This window comes from Chiloscyllium plagiosum, unplaced genomic scaffold (genome assembly GCF_037043375.1).
Source record: "Chiloscyllium plagiosum isolate Xiang-an unplaced genomic scaffold, Cpla_swu_hap1 HiC_scaffold_21, whole genome shotgun sequence".
Classification (NCBI taxonomy): Eukaryota; Metazoa; Chordata; class Chondrichthyes; order Orectolobiformes; family Hemiscylliidae; genus Chiloscyllium; species Chiloscyllium plagiosum.
The window spans coordinates 78,998,140-79,025,712 of NW_028270159.1; the positions used below are offsets into that span (position 1 = coordinate 78,998,140).

Consider the following 27,573-nt stretch of genomic DNA (forward strand, 5'->3'; position numbering starts at 1 on the left):
CATCACATAATTGCGCTAGTGAATTCTGAACATTCTTGATAAATTTTAATACTGTTTTATACTTCACAGAGTAACACATGAGCTGATTCTCAAAATCCCCAACTGATGTATCGATAATTACCCAACACTTTTACAAATTAAATAGTGATACTGGCATTAAACCGCACAGAAGTAATACTGACTGCAAGTTAAGACGGTTTGTAGAAGTAATCACTGACTAGTTTCAAACAATGGCGGCTGAATAGGTTTTCGTATTGATCATAATTGCAGTGTCACCCCAGTTATATCACTGTGAGACACGTTGTGTCAAATACTATGACAGACTGTAAACTGTAAAATGCAGAGAATTTCTTCACTTCCTAGAAAGCAGTGATTCAGACTCCTCTAAAAATGATTCAGTGCATGATTCCAGCTTTTACGATTCATTGTATTTTGAAAGCTTGGAATACTTTTCCAGGTTTGGTCTGCATGTAACTTGACAATCAACACGAAGAAGGTAGAAAAAATTATACATTTGTACAAACTAGCACTACTGGATTGCGTTTAAATTGCATCTCACCTTATTTCTCACTCCTGCCATGGTAGAAATCACCAATTTGAGATAAACACTTGTCAGTGGTTTTTGTTTGAGGATGTCGCTGTGCACAACACTGTGGCCCACTGTAGTATCACAATGATGTACACCAGTACACTCAATCTCTGTTCTTTCCTCGAGGTCTCAATTTTCATTTGAAAGAGCCATTTAGTACTGATCATGTTTAGAATTAATGCCATAGTTGACATAACAATTTGCAGTGATTTCCTGAGCTGTCAGATATATTAAAAGGAACATTTGGTCCGAGCATTTAATTGATGGAAGTGTTATCAGTACATATGACATGCCCAAAACATTGTCTCATTGTGTCACCAGTTTGCTAGTTTAAATGGTACATTTCCTCTTTGATAGTTTTGTAAGAGGCAGCCTGAGGTCTGCTTCAGATTGCAGTTGCTATAATTGCATTTAAAACTCGTACTGACCGTCAGTTTATGATGGTATTGACAAAATGTTCCCTCGAGCTGTATTTGAACGGGTCCAGACCTGGTTCCTCTCGCTGTGGTCTCCTGCACAGTAATAGATGGCGGTGTCTTCGATCTTCAGGTTCTCCATGTCCAACGCGAAAATGTTGTTTGAAGTGTCTTTGGACGCAGTGAATCGACCCTTAATCGCTGGTGCATAGTTCTTGTTGGATGAATCATAGGAGCTAACCAGGCACTCCAGACCCTGTCCGGAAACCTGTCGCACCCAGCTCATCCAGTTGCTGCCAAGATTGAACCCGCTGGTATTACAGGTCAGTTTCAGGCTGTCTGCGGGACGGCCAGTCTCTGCCTCTGGCTGGGTCAAAACAACCTCCGACTGGACACCTTTAAAACGAAAACAAATAAACCATGAGCATTAATGTTGGTGAAATCATGGGTGAGTCTTTTACATTCCTGCCATAGACTAACATTGAGACAGTCACAAAGAGAGACTTGAACAAAAAACACTCACATGATAAGAAAGTCAGTAACAAACTGAGAAAAAGTGTCGACACAATCATTCTGATAACTTGTGGGAAGCGGTTCTGCTAAGATCTTTCTAAACAGATCCGACCCAGGAGTGTTGAATTACGGTCCAGTGCCCAGGATTTATATGGCCATCGGAAGGGGCAGGCTTACAGCTTCCACATGTTGGTTTCCTGCTGGAGGCTCAGACTGGATCCTGGTATCAGCTTGTACAGCCCGAACACATGGGGTCATGTCTTTACATGAGGTTCTGCTTAAACATGGACACATACACATCTTGGGATATTTGTTTTGCTGAATAGCTTATTTGGAAGTAAATTTGAGTAGCTTCAGGTCTGTTTCACATGATAGTTGCATGTAGTTTGTTTAAAAAAAAACCAAATTCAACTGGAAGTTAACTCCCTTTATTTCTACATTCATTCACAAGCAGATAAAACTAAAATTAAAGTTCAAACATATAACTAGCTAATAAAACAGTTGAGCTTTTCTTCCCTGGATGCTGCAAGTCTCTGTCGCACTCAAAATAACATGTAATTCATACTAAACATTTCAAAATTAAATTTAGGCAACTGAATACAGAGCGTGTCCAAAGTGATTATATTTAGAATATTCAATTAGAAGTTAACTCCCTTTAATCCTACATTCCACCACAAGCAGATAAAGCTAAAAAGAACTTCAATAATATTATTAGCCAACAAAATGAATGACTTTATTTTTGCTGTCACTCAAAGTCTCTCTCACATTACAAAATAACATATTATTTCTAATCTGCGTTTCTAAATTCAGTTTCGGCAACCTAATATGGAGCATGTCTAAAGTGACTATGTTCAGAATGTGAGTGTATGTCAATAAACAGTTTGGACCCGGAGATGAGAAGCACCTCCTTACATTGCAGAATGTCTCGCCCTGCATCTTTTTTTTCAAATTGCTCCGACACTAAAATGCACAGTAAAGGAAAGCTGTGTGACTGAGAAACAAAATGTGAGTCCGCAGTGATACATAACAGCGAGGTAAACTTTTGAAAGAGCATCTAATGAACTAGAACAAGACAGTCCATAAGTTTTTTTTTTTAAATCCTCAACGTCGAAACCATTGCATGTAACAGTCTGGGTACATCAGGAATGTTTGGTTAAATTAGAGAGTATTACAGTAATAATTACCATGAATGTAGGTTATAAAGAGTACATTTCTCTGCTCACTGATAGCTCTGACAGGGCAGTTAACTCATAAAAATCAGCAAACATTCGCTGTTACACTACACCAGTGTTAACCATGTATGAAGGGCCCACTCAGTTTTAATGAGATACATGAATCAGGGAATGGTGTAACAAGTGATGTGAGTTTGAACCAATTCAATTTTGTTAATTTACTTTGAGATGATAACAAATGTTACTGAAATGTGGGATTTTTGATCCATTAACTTCATATTCAGGAGCTTTAAAGATACTCAATAAACAGACTGAACTAACCAGAACGTCATTGCATTCAATGTTCTGTTTTCTGATAGTCATACAGTGAATGCTGTATTCAGTGACGTTCCTTTTAAAGGGAGAAATGCCAAGTGAAATGCATCCATTGTGAGTAAATGGGAAAATATAGTTTGTTTGGTAGGATTTTACTTTAGTTGATTCATTTTCCCTTTAATCGGCCAGATCCAATAGTTGGCAGCAATTAAGCTGACTACAGAAAAGGTCCTTGAGTTCCCAGTTTCATTTACTGGAAGCAGGTGGAGTTTCTGCAGTGGATCAAAGATACTTTGTCTCACGGTTGACCAGTTGGTGGAAAGCCAACTGCAAACTATAACCACCGCCTCCGCAGAAACAAATCGACTCAGTAACAATGCTGGAGAAAAGTTTATTTTCAGTTGTGTAACTTGGAGAACTAGTCACTCCTCTCATTGAAGGAAATATTCGCAGAGTCTCAGACACAACCTTATCATCAACAGTTCATTCAAGGATCACTACAGCACTGTTTAGTATTGAGAAAAATTGATAAATAGTCAGAGAGTCATGTAGTGATACAGCATGGTTACAGACCCCTCGGTCCACCCAGTCCATGCCAGTCCTAATCCCAAACGAAACTAATCCCACCTGTGTGTACTTGGCCCATATCCATCCAAACATTTGATATTCATTTACTTATCCAAATGTCTTCTAAAGGTTGTAAGTATCCACCGCCAGATCATCCCACACACAAACCATTCTCTGTGTGTCTGATATCCTTTTTAAAATTTTTCTCCTCTCATTGGAAAAACATGTTCCCTTTTGGTGAAATCCCCCACCATACGGAAAATACACCAATGTCTGGGTCAAAAATTGAAAACAATCCCAGCTCCAAACATTTACAAAATATCACTGTGGATCTTCCTCGAATCCAAAAAAGATTGTCCCCTTTGATCAATGATTTGTAAAATTTACTCGTGTATCTACTGTGATAGACGTTTTCAAACCATTAATTAGACCATCGCTAGCCGTAGGGTCAGGTGGACTTTATTGATATGTGATATTTTTGAAACGAAAGCTTCGAACATTCCCAGTATGAATCATGTCAATTAGAGCCATTCACCTTTCCACTCATGGCTTTATAAACTTGTATGAGGTCACCCCCCCCCCCCCTAGAACTCTCACCCTCCAGTGACAAAAGTTACAGTCTAACTGGATTTCCAACGATGACTCTGTTTCCTCACATTCTGCTGTGAAAGATCCTCCTGTCACCCCAGATCCACAGACAGTGTCCCTTGTTACTAGTTCAAAGAAATGAAAGGAAGTTCTCCCACCATATTGTTCAATTTTAGTTGGCCTGACACACCATCAAAAATAAATGTTCATGTCATTGCTGATTTATGGGAGAAATCCGTGTACACAGTATCTGCTGAAATACCTGCAGTACCATCCTGAATCTGGTTCGCAGGTTCATCTGTTGCTCACAAACGCAACCAGACATCAGGGAATAGCGAACATCGCCCACCCCCACCCCTTCACCCTTCCCCTCTGTACTTTGCACTTTGTGAAATCCGTGTTGTCAATAATCAGTTAAAAGAAAGTTTTTTAAAACTTTCTTAATTCATGTTGCTGATCTTGGCTGAATAAAGGTATGTTACTGTCAGCATATCTGGGGAACATGTCTGCATTTTTTTCATGTCAGTTTACAATGATATTAAGTCAAAAATAGTCAAAATGTCCTGAGGAACAACGTTTAGAAATGGGCCTATTAGCTCCTCAGGGGTGCACCAACTGTTTGAATATTGATACAGTTCTGCCCCTAATTTTTCCCCATAAGCCAGGATTTACAGCATTGGAGATCATATCTATGTTGATAATGGATTAGGCCCTACACAATGTTCCCGAATGTTTACAGTGCTATCACCTGCACGGTTATGGACAACATGCTATAAAGTGGGTGTTGGCTGGAAGGCTCTGTCTTCACGCGATACAGGTGCGATGGACGAAGTGATCTCTCTCTGTCGTGAAAACTTCCTACTACTCGAAATTCATCTTTCCTACTTTGTCTCCAGGATGTTGCCTGGAATGGAGATTAGGTCATACGAGGATAGGTTGAGAATGCTAGGCCTTTTCTCATTGGAAAGGCGAAGGAAGAGGAGTGACTTGATAGAGGTTTATAAGATGATCAGGGGAATAGATACACAGTCAGAGAGTTTTTCCCCAAGTACAACAGAGGGTTACAAGGGGACAAAAATTTAAGGTGAAGGGTGGAAGGTATAGGGGGGATGTCAGGGGTATGTTCTTTACCCATAGAATGGTAGGGGCATGGAATGTGCTGCCTGTGGGAGTGGAAGCGTCAGAAACATTGGTTACCTTTAAGTGGCAATTGGATAGGTACATGGATAGGTGCTTAAGCTAGGATAAATGTTCGGCACAACATCGTGGGTCCAAGGGCCTGTTCTGTGCTGTATTGTTCTATGTTCTATGTCTCGTTCAGAGGCTCCACTTCACATGGAAATATTCCAAGCATTCGTTTCAATGAGATCAATACACCCCACCTGTTAGTCTGGCTAGTGATGTGGAAATTAATGGTCTAATTAATGGTGCCAGACGATGCTTGGGACAACATCAATTTTTCAACTAAAGTCAGCAATATACATTAACAACGTGAAAAGCACAAACTGTACTTTTACCCAGATCAGCCAGTTTCATCTGCAGTCAGACACAAAATTCAGACAATTGCACAGAAGATAGACGAGCCCTCACAACATTGGAAATGATTTTGTTTGATAAAACAGTCCATCATAGACGTGCTGAGAGCAACTCGTGAATATTGCTTGATTTCTTTTTGTGTGGGGTAACACACGAAATGTTACTGTATTCCGACTGATGTGAACCATTTGCACTTCAAGTTATTTGAAAACGTCCTTTACAACAGATATGTTAGTAAATTTTAGAAATCATTGATCAAAGGGACAATTTTTTTTGGATTCCAGGAAGATCCATAGTGATATTTTGTAAATGTTTGGAGCTGTGATTGCTTTAAATATTTAACTAAGACATTGACATACAGTGCACAACGTCACAATTTGCTGTAACATGAAACTCGCAACCACTGTGAACCTGGAAAGCAATGGTTCAGAATTTAACAAGGACCTCGCAAGGTTCGTGGAATGGACCAACAAATGATTCATGAAATTTAACAAAGGCATTTCTGAAATGATTAATTTAGCTAGGAAGAATGTAGAGACACAAATTCACATCTCTGTTTGCATTTCAATATACTATAAATTACTTTTCTATTATATCCTAAAATACTTGTGTCTTTGTTCAAATTTAATACACTCTATCTTGTTCCGGAGCTAACACAGTTTCTTTATTTATTTCACTCAAGACTGTATGCTGTATTTTTGCCTTAGTATTGACCAAACTCGGTTTGGTGCCAGCTTATACCACTTGAGCTGCTTTTTTAGGAAGTGAATGTCTCCACCTGTTTTGTCAAAATAATCTGTTCATGCTTAGATCAAAATAAATCCTGTTAATATCATCCCAAATTCAGGCTCGGTTATTTTGTATTTATTCATTGGAAATGAACAGAATGTGACTGGCCTGTTCTTGGTGGAGTGGGAGAGGGAGTTAAAGTGGTCAGCCACGGGGCCATGGGGTTGGTTGGCACGGGTTTCCCAGAGATGCTCTCTGAAATGATCCGCAAGTTAGTGTCCTGTCTCCCTGATGTAGAAGAGACCACAGCAGGTGGAACAGACACAGTGGATGACATTTGTGGAAGAATAGATAAATTTCTCCGGGATGTGGTAGGATCATTTGGGGCCTTGTCGGAGGTGAGGGGGGAGGTGTGGGCGCAGGTTTTGCACTTCCTGTGATGGCAAGGGAAGGTGACAGGGGTGGGGAGTGGGCTGCTGGAGGGGCATGGACCTGACGAGGGAGTAGCGGAGGGAATGGTGTCTCCGGAATGCAGATAGGGGTAGGGAGGGAAATATACCCCGAGTGATGGGGTCTGTTTACAGGTGGTGGAAGCAGCGGAGGATGATATGATGCATGCAAGGTTGGTGCGTTGGAAGATGAGGGCCAGGAGGGCTCCCTGTTGCGATTGGAGGGAGGGAGTTCAAGGGCATCGTCGACCACATGGGAGGGAAAATTCCAGTCTTTGAAAAAGGAGGTTATCCGGGATGTTCTATGGTGGAACTGGTCCTCCTGGGAGCAGGTGCGGTGGAGGCAGAGGTATTAACAATAAGGGATGGCATTTTTACAGGAGGTTGGGTGGGAGGAGTGTAGCCCAGGTAGCTGTGGGAGTCAGTGGGCTTGCAGTAAATGTTTAGTCGGTCACTGGAGATAGGGGTGGAGAGGTCTAGGAAAGGGAGGGAGGTGTCCGAGATGGTCCCTGTGAAGTTTAGGTCAGGGTGGAAGGCTTTAGTAAAGTTGATGAACTGTTCAATCTCCTTGTGCTAGCATGAGGTGGCGTTGATACAGTCATCAATGTAGCAGTGGTAAAGGTGGGCAATGATACCCACCTTTGGAAGATTGACTGTTCCACATATCTGACGAAGAGGCAGGCATAGCTGGGGTCCATACAGGTGTCCATGGCTACCCCTTTGGTTTGGAGGAAGTGGGAGGATTGAAAGGAAATGTAGTTGAGGTTGAGCATGTACTGCTTGGGTTGGCGTGACAGGAAGAAACGGAGGGCTTCGAGGCCTACATCATGGCGTTTGGATGTGGGCCTGGACATTCTGTTCTCTCTGGGGCTTATCAATAGCTTGCAGTTATTATGGAACTGCAAGTGCAATGGCTGGGAACTCGGAGAAACCAATGTTTAAGTCTTCTGCTTGAAGCAAATTTTGACCAGAACATTTAAACACCACAAAGTTCACTGTAGGAAATGCCAGGGCTGCAACTTTTAATAATATTTGAAACTTTGTTAAAAATAGGGATTTTAGTCATAGTTTCTGAAATAATCAAGAAAAGAATTAACCGTTAGAACAAGCTCTTTCAAAGAGAGAGGATTTGCAAAGTTTGAAACCATACAGTGCTGTGCTTTATTTGAATTCAATGTCGGTCAGAGTTCGATACAGCCAAGGTGATCTCTCCATATATTGATTCTGTTAATCTGACACACCAACATACTTGTCTGTACAAAACTGTATTATTTGTTTAGTTGATCAAAATTTAGGAAACAGATCAAACAGAATGTATTCGGCTGGGAAGGTGATGGATACAGAAGACAGAATCAAAAACTGGGAAAATTAAATCTGAAAAGAGAGTAACAAGTAGTACAAGATCAAAGACATGACAAGGTGCATGTCGATATGTCCCAGACGTTAGTGAATCGAATGAGCTTGTTAGATGGTCGAGAGACTCGTCCAATGATGTCCTGGAATCAGACCGCGAAACAGAGATCAAAAGGTCAATTTGCAAATGTCACTTCAATGTAATCACTTCATACTCCGTGTCCTGATATAGGCCACATTGGCAGATGTTTCCGCCAGATTGCTTCCCCTGGGTTTATTTTCTGATCAGAAGTGAGATGTGTGGCTTGCTGCTGGCACATAGAAACAGGAAGTTGTGTGCCAGCTGAGAATGATACATCAGGCGCTACATTCTGTATTATCAGCACAAAGTCTTCCTGCCTCTCAGTGTCAAGAACAAACGGACAGATTGCTGTTGGTTTCAACACTGTATTCAATTCCATTCCCATTTCCCAGAATGAAACAGAAGAGACACAAGATTATTTCAGCTAGAATAAATTATCTGTCAGAGAGATAAGAAGAGTTGTCATCGGGTGAAAGGAGCTAAGTGACAATGTGTAGTTTCACTCATAAACCTATGTTTAAAATTAGAAAGCTTGAGGGAAGTTAATAAGTAAATCTAAGAGACAGCATTCATTAAAAGTTGGAATTGTAAGGTTTAAGCAATAAAATTCAGCATGGCTTTGGTGGAAGTGATATCATATCGTAAGTGGTTGATTCTGTTTTCCGGAGAGGCAATGAGATGTAACATCGGGTGTAAAAAGTGGATGTAATGCTTCTAGACTTCAATCAGGTTTTTGACCAGATCTTGCATCTTTAGTATGGTAAGGGTTCATGGGAGCTGGTGCAGTTTGGCAAATGATTCGAAGGTTTATTTGTTGGCAGAAGGTAATGGTCGAAGGTATTCATTGTGAAGACATCTTGTGTCCAGTGGCTTACGACATGACTGGTTGCTGGATCCTTTGATGTTTGCAGCGTATATGAACGGTCTGGTCAAGAATATAGCAATTTTCATCAGTAAGTTCAAAGATGAGGTGAAAACCGTTTGGTTTTGCAATTAGTGAGGAGGAAAGCCAGTGTGACATCGATGACCTTGTCTGTCGGAGAGAAGAATTGAAAACAGAACATTATATCCTAAAGTCTGTGAAGTAAAGTATTTTCGAGACTAACAATTTAAGCGAATATACGATGCATTGTTGGAATCTATACAATACAAAGGATAAGCAATCTTCTGTTGTGAATATCCACATTATGGAGTGGGGGTTGGAATTATAGTCTGGAGATATTGTGGCAAGACCATTCTTTCAGGAAACAGGGGTCTGAGCCCACAGTGCTGCCACATCAAGACATGAATTAAAGTTGATAATTAAACAACTCATTGAAGGAATAAGCTCCACAGATATTTCCTTGCTCTGCTTTGGAGAGCACAACACACCAGCACAAAAGTTAAGGCTGAAGCATTCACAGCAATCTTCAGCCAGAAGTGCCAATTGTCTGATCCATCTCGGCATCTTTCATAGATCACCAATATCACAGATACCTGTCAGCAGGGAATTCGCCTCTCTCCATGTGAAATCAAGACACTGTTGGCCGGTGGCGCCATGAGGTTGGGGGGGGGGGGGTGTGGGGGGGGGGGGGGGAAGGGGGGTGGGCAGGGGTTACTGCAAATGCTATGGAGCCTGACAAAATTCTGGCAATAATACTGATGACTTGTGCTAGCCAAGCAATCCCGGTACAGCTAAAACACTGGCATGGACAATGTGGAAAATAGGCCAGGCACGTCCTGTGCACAGAAAATAGGTCAAACCACCCTGGCGAATTACTGCCCCATCAGTCCATGCTCAATCTTGAGTTAGATGTAGGGAGGTGCTATCAAGCAGCACTAGCTCAGCAATAACCTGCGTAAATGTGGGTTACGCAAGGCCTACTCAGCTCATGTCTGAATTATAGACTTGATTTAAACATGGACAAAGAACTGAATTCCAGAAATGAGGGGAGAGTGACAGCCCTTCACATTAAGGTCACATTCGACAGAGGGTGATATTATGGAGCCTAGCAAAACTGGGTTCAATGGGTATCAGGTGACAAACTCCCTGCTGCCTGCAGTCATACCTCACACATTGAAAGATAGCTTTGCATGTTAGAGGGCAGTCGTCTCAGCCAAAGCAAATCTCTGTTGGAGTTCCTGAAGAAAGTGTCCTTGGCACAATCATGTTCAGCTGCTTCAACAATGACCTTTCCTCCATCAGAAGGTCAGAAGTGAAATCTGCATTAATCTCGCACTTTTTTGTGACTCCTCAGTCCACATTCAAACACAACAAAATTTGGACAATTTCCAGACTTGAGCTGACAAGTGGCACATAGCATTCACACCACAAAGCTGCGAGACAATGACCATTGACAATAAGAGACAACCTAACCAAAACCCCTTGACATTCAATAGTGTTACCTTCACTGAATCCCTCACCATCGATACCCTGGGTTTTATTGTTCATTAGAAATTGAGCTGGACACTCCATATAAATTCAATGGTTGTACGAGCAGGCCGGAGGCTAGGGATACTGCAGCGAGTAACTCACTCTCCTGACTCGCAAAGCCAATTGACTGTCTAAGAGACAAAGGTCAGGAGACTAATAGCACAGCTCACCCCTTGACCGGATAGGAACAGCTTCAACTGCACTCAAGAAGCTTGGCATTGTCCAGGACAAAGCATCCCACTTGATCAGTAGCACATCCACAAGCGTCCATTGCCTCCAAATCTGATTCTTAGTACCTGCCATATGCACGATCTAAAATACTACACTGCAGAAACTTAGCCACTTCCTGAGACAGTACCTTCCCACTACCACTTGCATCTCGAAGGACAGGAGCAGCAGATACAAGGGAACAGCACCACTGTAAGCTCCTCTCTAAAACACTCGGCATCCTGACATGGAAATATGTCACCGATCCTTTCCTATAATTGGGTCAAAATCTGGAATTCCCTTCCTCAGGCCATTTTGGAACATGTTATTTCAGAAAGGCAGCTTACTGCCATCTGCTGAAGGACAACTACGGGAATTAAAAGCAACCACCATGTTCCAGGAGTCAATAAAAAACTCATTGAAGCTAACATGACAGTTTGATAAAGTGGTTGAGGAGGCATTATGAGTATGTAATAAGCAATCAAAAGGTTTGAAGTAAAGTTCCACAATCAGTCCCTACCATGGTAGCTTCAATTAATAAAAGAGTATGAAATGAAAATACTGGAGTAATGAACGATAATCACAGAGCTACCAAAGGTTTGAAGCATGTTACATGGTTCAGTATTGTCCTTCAGAGGAGGTCGTCTGACCTTCCTACCTGGCCTGCCCTACCCGTTCAACAATAAGGTGATGGCCCTTTCCTGTGCCGAACCTGACTAAGAAACCCATCAGGAGAAAGTGAGGACTGCAGGTGCTGGAGATCAGAGTTAAGAGTGTAGTGCTGGAAAAGCACAGCAGATCAGGCAGCATCCGAGGAGCAGGCCTTCAAAAAGGTAGCTGATGAGCACCTTCTTGGGATATGTGACTAACTTTTTCATAAGTCAGTGAAGAATTCAAAAAATGCAAATTACAGCGAGTTAGGCTCTTCAGACAGAGTCCGGTACACAGTTTAGATTGATGATTGGATGCAAAGTCTCCTGTGACGTTGCTGTGAACAGCAAGACAGTTCTTGCCAGTATTGCACTCCAATATTTGTTCATGATGTAAAGTGTCAGATTTATTGCATTTCTGTTTGTGACCGCTTTCTGTGCATTCCCAATATTAGGATCACAGCGGTGACACCATGACGCCAATATTCCCAAACTCCAGTTTGATGCTGAATGGACGGCGTTTGGAATACCATTGTTAGCCCAGAGAGAAATTTGAATTCTAAGAAAGCCTGGAATGGGAAAGAAAGCCAAATGGTGACCATGTAACCCGAGTCAATGGTAAAAATACAAAAACAGCTGGTTCACGAATGACAAGGCATCTGTCAGCTTTCCATGGTCTGGCCGACATGAGATTCCAGACCCACTGTGTTCTGAAGTGGCTTTAGCAAGCTATTGAATGGGCAGTTGGGGATAGGGACTCATTGCTGACCCTTACCAGAAAGTAATACGTGTTACAAAACCTCACAACAACTATATCAATTAAATGTAATTGTTACGCAGTTCCTGATGTCATTTCAAGTATTTCATGTGAATATTCTAAAATGCACTTTGAGAGATGTTGCACCATCTAAACGGACTACAATATGAATTAGTGGGACATTCAGAGTAGGAGAAAGTGAGGACTGCAGATGCTGGAGATCAGAGCTGAAAATGTGTTGCTGGAAAAGCGCAGCAGGTCAGGCAGCATCCAAGGAGCAGGAGAATCGACATTTCAGGCATAAGCAACACATTTTCAGCAGCGACATTCAGAGTAGATCCAGTTCAGCATTGAAGTTTAATTGCAGAATTTTCAGCACTGAATATTTAACCTAAATAAAAGTTTGAAATTGTGTCTATCATTCAGAAATAAATAAAATCTGTTGCAATTCGTCTTCATAAATTGGTATTCACTTCTGAAAATGGTCACCATTCTTAAAATAAACTTGTTTCGATTTGAATCTTACCAACAAATCACTTCTTTCATCTGGCTTTGCTGTCACCATCACTTCCTTGAAACCAATTAAGCATTTATGTAAATAAACACAGAAATAGAATTCTCAGAATAAATTACAGAACAACAAAACCCCAATTTATATTTCCCCACAAGCACAGCAAACGAATTGTGGAAAAAATGCAAATAACTCAATGGATTCCAATACTAATTGATGTTAGGACTTTTTAATACATAATTTGTATAATTGTTGAATGACAGAGGTATCATTTGTCATGTTTAGTAAAAAAAAACTATAATTAAGTGATACATTGGCACAGCTAATATTTCTGTCTCTCTTTTTCTCTCTTCCTCTCCTGCCTCCCCCCATTTTCCTTTATATCTGATGCCTTGTTTTGCCTCTCCACAATCGGACAACGTTTTCCTTAATAACATGAAACCAACACCTCACCAACATATGCTCTCAGCCAAATTCATCCATTTCTTTCGAGAGATTTGAGTCAGTACAGCCAGATTTTCTTAAAAATCTGTCTGAGTATTGAGTGATCTGGAAATGCTTGATCAGAAAGACTTTACTGTGATAGTGTTTTCTTTGTAACTCAGCAGTATTATTCTTGGCTGAGGAATGTTTAATGGTTCAGTGCAATGCATATTTAGTCTATAATTAACTTTTACTGCACATCTCATGGAATGTTTAATATTGTAGAGGGTGATTTATTCTGTGTCGACTCTGTGTTGTACCTGATCTGGGAGGGTTTTTTTTTTAGGGAACCCTGGATGCGGATCTATACTGTGTTTAAACCAAAATGTATTTGACATGTTTGCACTGGACAGCACAATATGGAGGGAGATTTACCCAGCACATTACATGAGCTGTACAATCACAGAAAACATTTGATGTAGCCGTGTAAAGGGGCTTGAACTCCTACCCATTGTCTTTCTGATTTTGAAATGCTTGATACCAGAATAAAAAGGGAACAACACGATGCATCGAAACTTTGTTATACAAGTAAATTATCATCTACAGGCACAGACATACATACACACATAAGCAAATCATCTATGAACAACCCTTGCAGTGTTAATGGATAAGTGCAGAGAGACCTTTAATATGCACTGTGTGTATTCCATGCAATGCATACCAACAATGCGTTTGATATGGTCGTTTAAATGTAGTTTTGATCTGTTTTTAACCTTTTCTGTGATAGCTGTGGTTGTGTTTGACAAATATTCAACAGAACTGGAGGACTATAAATGCAGTCAGAATTAGAGGCAGAATGCAATGCCATCAAACAGGGAGAAAGGCGATCCCTGTCTTTTTTCATGATGAGGAGGCATTGAAGCAGCTGGGCTTCAAACATGAAATGGAGGTTAATTTAAATGAGGCCGAGATAATTCTGAAAAGACTAACTTAGAGCAAAGGTCAATGATAGAGAACCAGAAGCAACCAGTTCAGCCAATGGGGTTTGGTCTTCCAAACAATGACATCATGGCTGAACTGATAACCCTCACCTCCACTTTCCAGCGTTTTAACTGTCAGCATTGATTCAATTACCAATCAAAATCTGTCCATTTCCGCCTTCAAAATACTGAATGACCCAACCTCGACAGTTTTCTGTGGTAAAGAATTCCACAAATTCTCTACATTGTGGGAGACAAAATTCTCTTCTGCCCGAAATTTGTGACCTCTAATTCAGAGATTCTACTCCCTGGTCCGAAACTCTCCTACAAGGGGAAACAACATTTCTGCATTTACACCATCAAGTTTCCTGAAAATAATAGATGTTTCAGAATGTCAGTACTGAATCTTCTATGTTCTAATGAGTATAGGCCCAAACGACTCAATCTCTACTCTCAAGACAGTCCCTCCATCTTTAGGATCAGTCGACTGAACCTCGTGTGGATTGTCTCTCTGTCCAGTGTACCTTTACTTTGTGATATGAGTCCCAAGAACAGGTCACAGTGTTCCAGCTGTGGTACGAATACAGCTTTTTTTCAGTTTTAACAAACATTATAGTCATACAGATATCCAGCACAGAAACAGACCCTTCGGTCCAACTGCACTGACTAGATATCCCAATCTGACTGAGTACCATTTGCCAAACATTTGGCCAATCTTCCTCTAAATGTTACCTGTTCATACACCCATCCAGGTGCCTTTTAAATACAGTAATTGAACGCGCCTCCACCACTACCGCTGGCAGATTTTCCCACATACACGTGAAAAGGTTACCCCTAAGGTTCTTTTCAAACGTATCTCCTCTCACGTTAAACCGCTGTCCTCTAGTTTTGGACTCTCCCGCTCGAGGAAAAAGGCCTTGGCTATTCACCATATCAATGCCCTGCATGATTTTATAAGTCTTGTTCAGGCTACTCCTTCGCCTCCTTTTCTCTCACTGCAGGGAAAAGAGAAGCCCCAGCCGATTCAGCCTCAGCTTATACCTTAAACACTCCAGTTCCAGCATCACTCTTGGAAGTCTTTTCTTCACCCTCTTCAGTTTCACAAAATTCTTCATAGAAACGGTCAGCCAGATTTGTCTATAATAATTCTAAATGTGGCCTCACAAATGTTCTGTACAGCTGAGACATGACATCTCGACTCCTACACTTAACATTATGACCAATGAATGAAAGCTTGCCAAACACCTTCCCCATCCTGTCTCCCTGCAACTCCACTTTCAAGGAATGATGCATCTGCACCCTTTGGTTTCTTTGCTCAGCAACACTCCCCGAGGCCATTAATTATATAAGTCCTGTCCTGGTTTGCCTTACAAAAATGCAACACCTAAATTTATTTAATGAATCATGGGTTCATGAAAAGCAAGTCATCTTTAACTGATTTATTGGAATTCTTTGAGGTTGTAATGAGCGTGGTAGACAATGGGGAACTGGTGAACGTGGTGTATCTGGATTTCCAAAAGGCATTTAGCAAGGTGCTGCACAAAAGGCTGCTGCATAAGATAAAGATGCACAGTATTACGGGCAATGCATTAGCATGGACAGAAGAATGGTTAACTAACAGAACCCAAAAATTGGGGATAAATGGGTGTTTTTCTGGTTTACACTCAGTGGTTAGTGATGTGTCTCAGGGATCAGTGTTCAGAATGCAACTGTTTACAATTGTTGGGACTGCAATTGTTTACAATTCAGGGAGATTGCTTCGTGTTAGAGACCAAGTGTAGTGTGTTGTAGTTCACAGAAGCCACTTAAATGAGTGATGGAGCAAAGTGTGCAGAATGATATAGACAGGTAAAGGGAGTGGGCAAGGGTCTGGCAGATGGAGTACAATGTTAGTAAACGTGAGGTCATCCATTTTGGTAGGAATAATAACAAAGTGGACTACTTTAAAATGGTGAAAAATTACAGAATGCTGCTGTGCAGGAGGACCTGTGTGTTCCTGTGCATGAAACACAAAAGTCTGGTTTGCAAGTCCAGTAGCTAATTAGGAAGGCAAATGGAATGATGTCCTTCATTGCCAGTGGATAGAGGATAAAATTAGGACTTCCTGCTGGAGCTGTATAGGGCGCTGGTGTGGCCACGCCTGGAGTACTCTGTACACTTTTCATCGCCTTACATGAGAGGGCACTGGGGTGGGGTTTGCTGAGGAGTTTGACTATGTTGATACTGGAAATGAGGGGGTTGGCTTATGAGCAGACTGGGATTATACTCATTGGAATTCAGAAGAATGAGGGAGGGGATTGTAAAATTATAAATGCGATAGATAAGACAGAAGCAGGGAGGCTCAAAGTTTGTGAGAAGATTTGTAGCTCGGGTGCACGTTGTTGTGGTTCTGTTCGCCGAGCTGGGAATGTGTGTTGCAGACGTTTCGTCCCCTGTCGAGGTGACATCCTCAGTGCTTGGGAGATCCTGTGAAGCGCTTCTGCGATGTTTCCTCTGGCATTTATAGTGGTTTGTATCTGCCGCTTCCGGTTGTCATTTCCAGCTGTCCGCTGCAGTGGTCGGTATATTGAGTCCAGGTCGATGTGCTTATTGATTGAATCTGTGGATGAGTGCCATGCCTCTAGGAATTCCCTGGCTGTTCTCTGTTTGGCTTGTCCCAACAGCAGTTTGTCCCAGTCGAACTCATGTTGCTTGTCATCTGCGTGTGTGGCTACTAAGGAAAGCTGGTCAAGCCAACGTCTTCACCCAAAGGGTTGTGAATCTCTGGAATCCCCTGCCTAGTGAAGCAGCTGAGGCTAATCTGTTGAATGTTTTAAAGGTGAAGATAGATTTGTGAACAGTAAAGGAATGAAGGGTTATAGTGAGCGGTGGGTAAGTGGAGTCTCAGTCCATTCAAAGATGATCCATGATATTATTGAAAGGCAGAGCTGACTCATGGAGTCAGATGGCCTACTCCTGACTGTATTTCTTATGTTCGGATGTTGTTATGTTCTAACAGGCCTCCAAGTCAAAAAGTAATGCTCTCTAACTACTAAATAAAAACGGAAAGAACTGTGGATGCTGTGTATCAGAAACAAAAGCAGAAACTGCTGGAAATGCTCAGAAGCTCTGGCAGCATCTCTGGTGTGAAAGGCTCACCAGTTTATGGTTCCCTTGTTTTTCCATACAACTTTCTTCAATAATGCTGCCACATTAGTCATTCTCCAGTCTTCTGGCATCTCGTCTATGATTATCAACGATACAAATATCTCAGCAAGGGGTCCAGGAATCTCTTCCCGAGCTTCCCACAAAGTTCTGGGAAATACCTAAAAAGGTCTCCAGGATTTATTTCCATTTTTCTACTTTAAGACCTCCAACACCTCCTTTTCTGTAAAATGAACTTATTTTAAAGAACTCATTATTTATTTCACAAGTTTCTTAGCTTCCATGCTCCTGTCTACTGTAAATATTGATACAAAATATTTGCTTAGTGTCTCTGCCTTCTCCTGTGGTTACATGCAGGAAAGCCATGTTGATCTTTCAGGCCTGTATTCTCTCCTTAGTTATTCTTTTAAACTTAAAATAATTTTAGAATCTTTTCGGATTCTCCTTAATTCTATTTGCCAAAGCAATTTTATGACCCCATTTTGTCCCTCATGATTTCCTGTTTACGTATACTCCTACTGCCCTTATACCCTTCTCAGGATCACCCAATCCCAGCTGTCTATATCTGATGAATGCCCCCTTCTTTTTCTGGACAGGAGTTGCAATTTCCCTCATCATTGAGCTTTTCCCATGCCTTGTTCTTCACACAAACAGAAACATATCATCACTGAACTCTCATTGTCTCATTCTTAAAGGCCTCCCACTTGTCAGCCATCCCTTTACCTGTGAATAACCTCCCCCACCCAACTTCTCAAAGTCTAATACCATCGAAACTGGCTACACTCTAATTTGAAACTTTCATTTTTAAATCAATGTTATCCTTTCTCATCATTATTATTAAACCAATAGAATTATGATCACATTCCCTGAAGCCTGCCCCTATGGACACCTCAGTCACTTGCCCTGCCTTGGTTCCCAACAGAAGGTCAAGTGTTGCGAACTGTCTCGTAGGTGCATCCACATATTGAATAACAACGGTTTCCTGTACACACTTAACCACTTTCTCCACATTCCAAGATCTTAACACTATCCCAAACTCTGTTTGGAAAGATAAAATTCCCTACCGTTATCCTTTTTTCTTACAGATAGCATAATCGCTTGTAAATTTCCCACTGACTATTATGAGGCCCATTTTACAATCCCAGCAATGTCATCACCTCTTTCTTATTTTTAAGTTTCATCCATATAACTTCACTGGGCAGTCTCCAAGAAATATCCTCTCCACATCCAGCTTTAATGTTCTTTCTAACCAAAAACATCACTCCATCTCCTCTCTTGCTCCTCTGTCTATATATTCTACAGCATCTATCTCCTGGAACATTAAGCTGCCAGTCCTGTTCATCCCTGAGCCACATTTCTGTAATGGTAATGATATCCTTGTCCCACATTCCCATTTATGCCCCATGTTCATCTGTCTCACATGTCAGGCCTCTTACATCGAAGTAAATGCAGTTTCGCAGTCTTACCTCGCTCTTGCCAAACTGTTGTCTGCCTCGACCCCTAGAATTGCTCACCACATCTCACCTCAAATATTTCTCTTTTCTCACTATCTTGTTGGTTCCCACCATCCCCCTTACTAGTTTAAAACCTTCAGCATACTGCTAGCAAATTTCCCCACAAGAAAATCGGTCCCCTTCCAATTCAGCTCCCTCTTATAGAGGTCATTTCTATCCCTGAAGAGATCCCAGTGATTGAAAAATGGGAATCCTAACCCCTGCAGCAGCTCCTCAGCCACACATTAGCTGCTCTATCTGACTGTTCCTAATCTCAATATTCCATTAGTTTTTAAACAAACCCCAACATGACATTTGCCATCCTTATTGACAATTGAAATTAAAAGCTAACTTTTTGTGGTTCGGAGATGCTGACTCCTTGTAGATTTTTGAATTCAATCTCTATCTTGCCCGTTAAAATGCATAACTTCACTGTTTATGTCTGTTTTCATTTATTTAATCCACATTACATTATTATGCAAAGCTCCTTGTTCACTCTCTTGTCCTATCTGTATCCTTCCACAAACTTCTTTTTGTGTCATACTCACCACTTGTCTCCGCTCCAATTTTTGAGTCATTCGCAAACTTACCTACAATATACTCACTTTCCTCATCTAAGTCATCAAAATACTTTGTAAATTTTTTTTGTCCCCAGAACAGATTTACGTGGTACTCCACAGATTGACATTCTCTAAAATAAAACTCTTAATCAAACTTTTCTGATTGGGATTTCAAAGATCCTCTCTCCATGTTAATACAGTACCTCCAAAGCCAAGGCTCCTATCTTATTCAGTAATCTTATGCATGGGTGCTATCAAACACCTTCAGAAAATCAAAACATATTTCAACCACGGTTTCCTCCATTTTCTCCAAGAATTCCAATACTTTTATCAGGCAAGATTTCCATTTTATAAAGCCATTTTCAGTTTTCTGCTGTAACATCCTTTTTTAAACACTCAACCATTTTTTTTCAATAAATGATGTTAAACTAAGTAGCCTCAGTCAATCTTTTGTGTGCCTTAATTTTTGTGAGTGAAGGTGTTGGGTGAAGGGTCTACTATCAGCCCTCACTTCCAACTGCTAGAAAAGCATTGTCATCTACTGTGAAAATCTCAACAAAATGTATCTATGTTCGTTTACTGAGAAAACAATTCCACAAATGTTCTAGCTCATCACCTTCTGCTGGCGCTCCCAGATTTTACGAAGCAATTCACTGAAAGTTGACAAGGCTAATTAGCATCAAACCAAAATCAATATTTGAGCAGAAATATCTCAATTCCTGGTCACGTATTTTTGCTCATCTCTTTTTAGAACATTAGCTTCGACAATGTGGAGTCTGTGTGGGTGGAGCTGTGAAATACCAAGGGACAAAAACATTAGTGGGTGTCATACAGAGACCCCCAGACTGCAGTGGTCATGTTGGAATAGAATTAAACAGGAAATTCGAAGATGCCCTCCACCGCATCTCCTCCACTTCCGGTTCCTCCGCCCTTGAGCCCCGCCCCTCCAATCGCCACCAGGACAGAACCCCACAGGCCCTCACGTACCACTCCACCAATCTCCAAATACATCGTATCATCCTCGTCATTTCCGCCACCTCCAAACGGACCCCACCACCAGGGATATATTTCCCTCCCCTCCCCTATCAGCGTTCCGAAAAGACCACTCCCTCCGAGACTCCCTCGTCAGGTCCACACCCCCCACCAACCCAACCTCCACTCCTGGCACCTTCCCCTGCAACCGCAAGAAATGCAAAACTTGCGCCCACACTTCCCCCCTCACTTCCCTCCAAGGCCCCAAGGAATCCTTCCACAAATTCACCTGCACCTCCACGCACATCATTTACTGCATCCGCTGCACCCGATGTGGCCTCCTCTATATTGGGGAGACAGGCCGCCTACTTGCGGAACGTTTCAGAGAACACCTCTGGGCCACCCGGACCAACTAACCCAACCACCCTGTGGCTCAACACTTCAACTCCCCTCCCACTCCACCAAGGACATGCAGGTCCTTGGACTCCTCCATCACCAGACCATAGCAACACAACGGCTGGAGGAAGAGCGCCTCATCTTCCGCCTAGGAACCCTCACACCACAAGGGATGAACTCATATTTCTCCAATTTCCGCATTTCCCCACCCCTCACCTTGTCTCAGTCCCAACCCTCAAAATCAGCACCGCCTTCCTAACCTGCAATCTTCTTCCTCACCTCTCCGCCCCCACCCCCACTCCGGCCTATCACCCTCACCTTGACCTCCTTCCACCTATCGCATTTCCAACGACCCTCCCCAAGTCCCTCCTCCCTACCTTTTATCTTAGCCTGCTGGACACACTTTCCTCATTCCTGAAGAAGGGCTCATGCCCGAAACATCGATTCTCCTAGTCCTTGGATGCTGCCTGACCTGCTGCGCTTTTCCAGCAACACATTTTCAACTCTGATCTCCAGCATCTGCTGTCCTCACTGTCTCCTTAAACAGAAAATTAGCCAAGCTAATGATATGGAGACATCTGTGATCATGGGTGATTTTAATCTGCATCCAGATTGGACAAATCAGATTAGCCACAATGTCTACTTGGGGGAATTCCTGGCCTACATATGGGATGGTTTTCTTAACCAACATGTGGATGAACCAACTAGAGAGCAGGCCATCTGAGACTGGGTACTATGTAATGAGAAGGGAATCATTGCCAATCTAGCTGCGTGTGACTCCTTGGGGATGAGTGACCATGACATGATACAGCTTTTTTATCAGGATGGAGAGTGAGCCAGCTGATTTGGAAACTAGGGTGCTGAATTCTAATAAAGGAAACTATGAAGTTATATAAGGCATGAGTTGGCGTTGATAGATTAGTGGAAGTTGCTTAAAGGTGCGACAGTAGATAGGCATTGGCAAATATTCAATGAAATCATGGGGGAACTGCAACAACTATTTATTCCTGTCTGGTACAAAAGCAAAATGGGTAACAGGGCCAATCCATGGCTTATAAAGGAAATTAGATAGTATCCAATTGAAGGAAGAAGCATAGAAATTGGCCAAGAAGAATAATAGGTCTGATTTTTGAAAGCAGTTTCGAATTCAGCAAAGAAGGACCAAGGGATTGATTAAGATGGGGAAAACACAGTAAAAAGGAAGTAAGCTTGCAGGGAACATGCAGACTGACACTACAAGGTTCTACAGTACGTGAAGAGAAAGAGATTGGTGAAGAAAAATGTAGGTCCCTACAGATAGAAATGGGGAAATGTATAACAAAGGACAAAGGAACAGCTGAGCAACTGAATACATACTTTAGTTCTGTCTTCACAAAAAAGGACAGTTGTACAGGAGGTTGGCCAGGCTGCAGTTGGAGCATGTATTCAGTATTGGTCACCTTGCTCGAGGAAGGATGTTATTAAACTGGAAAGAGTGCAGAAGAAATTTATAAGGATGTTGCTCGCACTCAGTGGTCTGAGTTATAAGGAGAGGCTGAAAAAGCGAGAACTTCTTTTCTTGGCAGTCTAGGAGACTGGGAGGGGACCTTACAGAAGTGTACAAAATTATGAGAGGCATACACTCGGTCTTTTTTGCCAGAGTTGGGGAATCGAGGATTAGATGGCATTAGTTTAAGGTTGGCGGGGAAAAGTACAAAAGGGAACCTGAGGGGCAATTTGTTTACACAGAGGCTGGCACGTGTATGCAATGAGCTGCCAGCGGAAGTGGTTGAGGTGGGTACGTTAACAACATTTAAAGGCATTTTGACAAATACATGGATAGGAAAGAGTTAGAAGCATGTGGACCAAATGCAGGGAAATGGGGTTAGCATGGGTGGACAATTTGTCAGTATGGACCACTTTGGGCCAAACGACATGTCTCTGTGCTTTAGGACTCTCTGAATCGAAGATACAAATTAAGTACCAGAAATCCTGGAGAATGCAAGATTTAGTGAGAGGGAAGAACTGAGGGAGGTCAATATTAGTAGAGAAATGGTGCTGGGAAATTGAGGGGATTGAACCTGATAAATCCTCAGGGCCTGATAAATCTGCATCCCAGAGCACTTAAGGAAGTGGTTCTAGAAATAGTGGATGCTTTGGTTGTCAGGATTCTTTAGGTGTGGGTACAGTCCCTGCAGATTGGAGGGCAGCTACTGCCACTCCAACACGCAGAAAGAGAGATACAGAGAAAGGGAATTCGAGACCAGTACGCTTCAGATCAGCAGTGGGGAAAATTCTCAAATCCTTTACCCTTTATGACAGAGCATTGAGAAAGCCGTGGCAAAATCAAACAGAGTCAGCATGGAGTTATGGAGGGGAAATCATGCTTGACAAATCTATTGGAATTCTGTGAAGATGTAACTATCAGAGTTGACAAAGGGGAACTGGTCAATATGGTATATTTGTACTTGCAGAAAGCATTTGACAATGCCCCATTTAAGAGGTCACTGTACAGGATTAAGCACGTGGGATTGTGGTAAGTGTACTGAGATAAATAGAAAACTGGTTGGCAGAGAAGGAACAGAGGAGGGCTGAAGGGCCCGTGTCAAACAGGCAGACAGTAACTCGTGGGGTGTCACAGGGACTCCAGCTGTTAACAATATATATTAATGATTTGGATGAAGGAATAAAATGTAACATCTCAAGGTTTGCAGATGATACCAAGTTGGGTGGAAGGGTGAACTGTGACGAGGATGCAGAGACCCTATGGCATGGTCTGGACAGATTGGGTGAGCGGGCCAATCAATGGCAGATGCAGTTTATTTTAGATAAATGTCAGGTTATTCACTTTGGAAACAAAAGGAAGGTGGTGGATTACTACCTGACTGGCTGCAAATTGGGAGAGGGGAGTGTGCTGCAGGGCCCATATGTCCTTGTGCACCAGTCGCTGAAGGTACGCATGCAGGTGCAGCAGGCAGTAAAGAAGGCAAATGTTATATTGACCTTCATTGAGAGATGTTTCGAGTACAGGAGCAGGGATGCGTTGTTATAGTTGTACAGGGCCTTGGTGAGGCCACACCTCAAACACTGTGTGCAGTTTTGGTCTCCTTTTCCGAGGAAGGATGCTCTTGCTCTGGAGGGAGTACAGCGAAGGTTTACCTGACTGATTCCGAGGATGGTGGAACGAACATATGAGGACAGGCTGTCTAGCTTAGGATTGTTTTCACTGGAGTTTAAACAAATGGGAGGGGATCTCATTCTAACAGGACGAGACAGGGTAGACACAGGGAGGATACTCCTGATGGTGGGTGTGTCCAGAATCAGGGGACACAGACTGAGGATTCGGCATGGATCATGTTGGATGGAGATGAGGAAACATTTCTTCACCTAAAGAGTGATGAGCCTGTGGAATTCATTACCACAGGAACTTGTTAATGCCAAAACATTGAATGTATTGAAGACGCGGCTACATGTAGCATTTAGAGCAAATAGGACCAAAGGTCATGGGGAGTAAACAGGACGAGACTATTGAGCTGGATGATGAAGAATGGCAGAACAGGCTCAAAGGGCTGAGTGGCCTTCTCCTGCTCCTATCCTCAATGTTTAAGAGGATATTGCCCTGAGAAAACCAAGGACATTAGTGCTTTCCCGTTTACCTCAAAATATCACTCATCAACCCACACGAAAAATAATGTGGAGACGTAACCTCTCAAATTTCAATGTCACAGCTCCTCCCAAGAGTCAAGGTGTGATGGTTGAGGTGCACCTTTGTTCATTCTTAACACAGGATGTCATTTTGTTCTGTGAGTGCTTGTGTATGACTGTATTTGTGTCTGTGTATGTATATGTGCGCGTGTGTGTGTATGTCTGTGCATATCCATGGCTATGTGTCTGTCTGTGTGTGTGTGTGTGTGTGTGTGTGTGAGTGTGAATGTGAGTATGAGTGTGTGTCACGCGCGCGCGCGGATGTACATTTCTGTGTCCGTGGCATTTTGAAGCACATCATATTTCCTTGAAACTACTTTCTTTGTCAGAGGCCACCAGCATGCTCCAGTTGCTGGAAGGTGCTCTGATGTATTTCAGATTGCGTTCCTCCATGCAATCTAACTTTGCTGCTTGACGAAGATACTAATTCATAACAGACAGCTTTTATCACCAGTTTCTCACTAATACTTATATAGTGTAATTTTATGCCTTTAGTTTTAGCGTCTAAGGTGATGTCTGGTCACCCTGATAGCTCATGTCAAACCAATGGAAATCTTCCCATTCATTTCTCTCAGCCAATAGGGACTCTCTCCATGTATAGTCGATGTTCAGAGCTGTCATACCATTCATCAGCATTCCTGAAGCGGACCCTTTGGTCCATCACTAGCTGCCTGGCTGTAGGAATCTCACCATGCAGGAAGTAAATTCACACGTCACATGCTTCCATTCTGTTGACATGTCCAAGACACACTTGTTGGATGATTTAGGAACTCTCCATTTGAGAGGACACAGAATTCAAGAATTTGTCAAGTCACTTCCAAATCTCAGCATTCCAACTGGGATACCCTCGCCCACATCTCAATTAACCCAACAACCCCTGCAAGTCTCCATACAACAGCCTTTTCACTCCTCCCTCTGCATGTTCCAGGACGACAAAACTCCTTGCAAGTGCATCTGTACCTCACAGCTTACTTCAAACCAGACCAGACCTCCGAGGGAAAAGGAGAAGGTGAGGACTGCAGATCAGTGTCAAAAAGTGTGGCGCTGGAAAAGCACAGCAGGTCAGGCAGTATATCCAAGGAGTAGGAGAGTCAACGTTTCGGGAATAAGCCTTTTATGGAGTTTCGTGCCCAAAACACCGACTTCTCGGTCAGGAGTGAAGACTATTGTTGGGACAAGGTCGGCTGTTGGAATTGGGCAGTGAAAATCAATAACTTCGTCATCATTCTAAGAGAGGGCGATAATTCAACATCCTTGTGGATGGATTATCTCATGTTCTAAATAAAATACAATGAACATCATTGCTATGTGAATCATGAAATAATTGGAAAACATTAACGGAGAGGTAACAAGGTCATAAAGTCACCAGTTGAAACAGGAGAAGAAATCAAAGAGTACAGAAAAGCAAGTTGAAGCAGAATTATCAGAGACCACATTTGATTGAATGGCTGAGACAAAACAAGAACAGATGGAGAACTAATGGATATTTTTAGTTCAGAGAAATGAACTCAGCTACAACAGAAAGATGAAAAACTGAAGCAATTGCATTGAAAAGCAAACACAGAAGAAGAATCTGAGTGCATTCCCAAATGTGACTAACTTCAACATGATGTCTTGAAGAGACATTCAGGCAGATGGGAAAGTGGGAGAAATTCATTACCAGAGACTTATAGAAAGGAGGTGTGGCAGGTAGCACATCAGTCACCTGTGGGTCATTGTGGGAGTGAGAAGTCCTCCCGGCAAAATACAAAAACATTTTTACTGGCCTGGACTTCATTTAGGTGGAGAAGAAAATTGCCAGAAACGTCACACATGTCATGTAACCGGAAAGCTTCAGGCAACAATAAAACCGGCAACTTTAACGCCCATCCCTGCATTTGAGGAACCTTTTACAAGGGTCTTACTTGATTGTGTAGGACCCCTACACAAAACAAAAAGTGGGAATCAGTATTTGTTAACAATGATAGATGCGTCCATTTGATATCCACAGGCCATTCTATTTGTGCAATACCACTGCTAGAAAGATTGTAGAAGAGGTACACCAATGTTTAACTCGATACAGACCACCCACAGAGATACAATCAGGTCAAGGGCACATTTTACATCAAATGTATGCATGGAAGGGTAGCTTATCAGAGGAGAAAGTGATGACTGCAGATGCTAGAGATCAGAGCTGAAAATGTGTGGCTGGAAAAGCGCAGCAGGTCAGGCAGCATCCAAGGAACAGGAGAATCGACGTTTCGGGCATAAGCCCTTCTTCAGGAAGAAGAAAGATTCCTGAAGAAGGGCTTATGCCCGAAACATCGATTCTCCTGTTCCTTGGATGCTGCCTGACCTGCTGCGCTTTTCCAGCAACGCATTTCCAGCATGGGTAGCTTATCCACTGCTTACCAACAAGCATGGTAAGGGAGTGTTCGAAAGGTGGCGTTAAACTTTAAAGACCATTAGTGAGCTTAGAGAAGACCATATCGAGGGCTTATTGTCAAGACATTCCAAACGACTGGATAAAGGAATTCCATTTGTACATCAATGAGTTTTGGGGCATGAGCTGAGAGGACCACTGAAAATAAATAAGGAGAAATTAGTGAGTCAGAGTTCAACGAACCACATATTTGAACTGTGAATGATTAAGTTGAGAGGGGGAGTTGGCTCCAATTATGCAATATCCTTACACACTTACGCCAAAGAAAGTTGGCATATGTTCAAAGACAGACTGAACGGATGTTCCAAAAACAACAGCATCAAAGTGAGTTGCAGCAACTGGAGCTCAGCCATAGCAATGGTGCCAAAGCCAGACGGTACCTATGGTTGTGTGCAGACTGGGGCAAAGTGAATGCAGTTGCAGAGTCTGATTCATATCCGATTCCACATTGGGAAGACTGTTTTGAAAAAGGTAGGACAAGCAACTTAGATTTGTAATTTGTACTTGCTCAGAGGATACTGGCAGGTACCTTTATCAGAAGGAGTGAAGACTATTTCGGCTTTTGTCAACTTAAAGTCATGCCAGTTGGTATGGAAAATGTGCCAGCCACATTTCAAAGGGTAAACAATCAAGTCATTCCTGGGTTATCCAA

At 42.2% G+C, this 27,573-nt stretch overlaps 1 long non-coding RNA gene and 1 gene segment (V, D, J or C); one reads left to right on the plus strand and one right to left on the minus strand.

The window, feature by feature from the left end:
- Positions 1-27,573, plus strand: part of LOC148146456 (uncharacterized) — a 931,882-nt gene that overhangs the window by 514,064 nt on the left and 390,245 nt on the right. The gene's annotated exons all lie outside the window — the stretch shown is intronic.
- LOC148146464 (Ig heavy chain V region-like) lies at positions 1,010-1,677 on the minus strand. The segment is given in 2 exon segments: positions 1,010-1,401; positions 1,529-1,677. Coding segments are annotated over 2 exon segments (426 nt in total).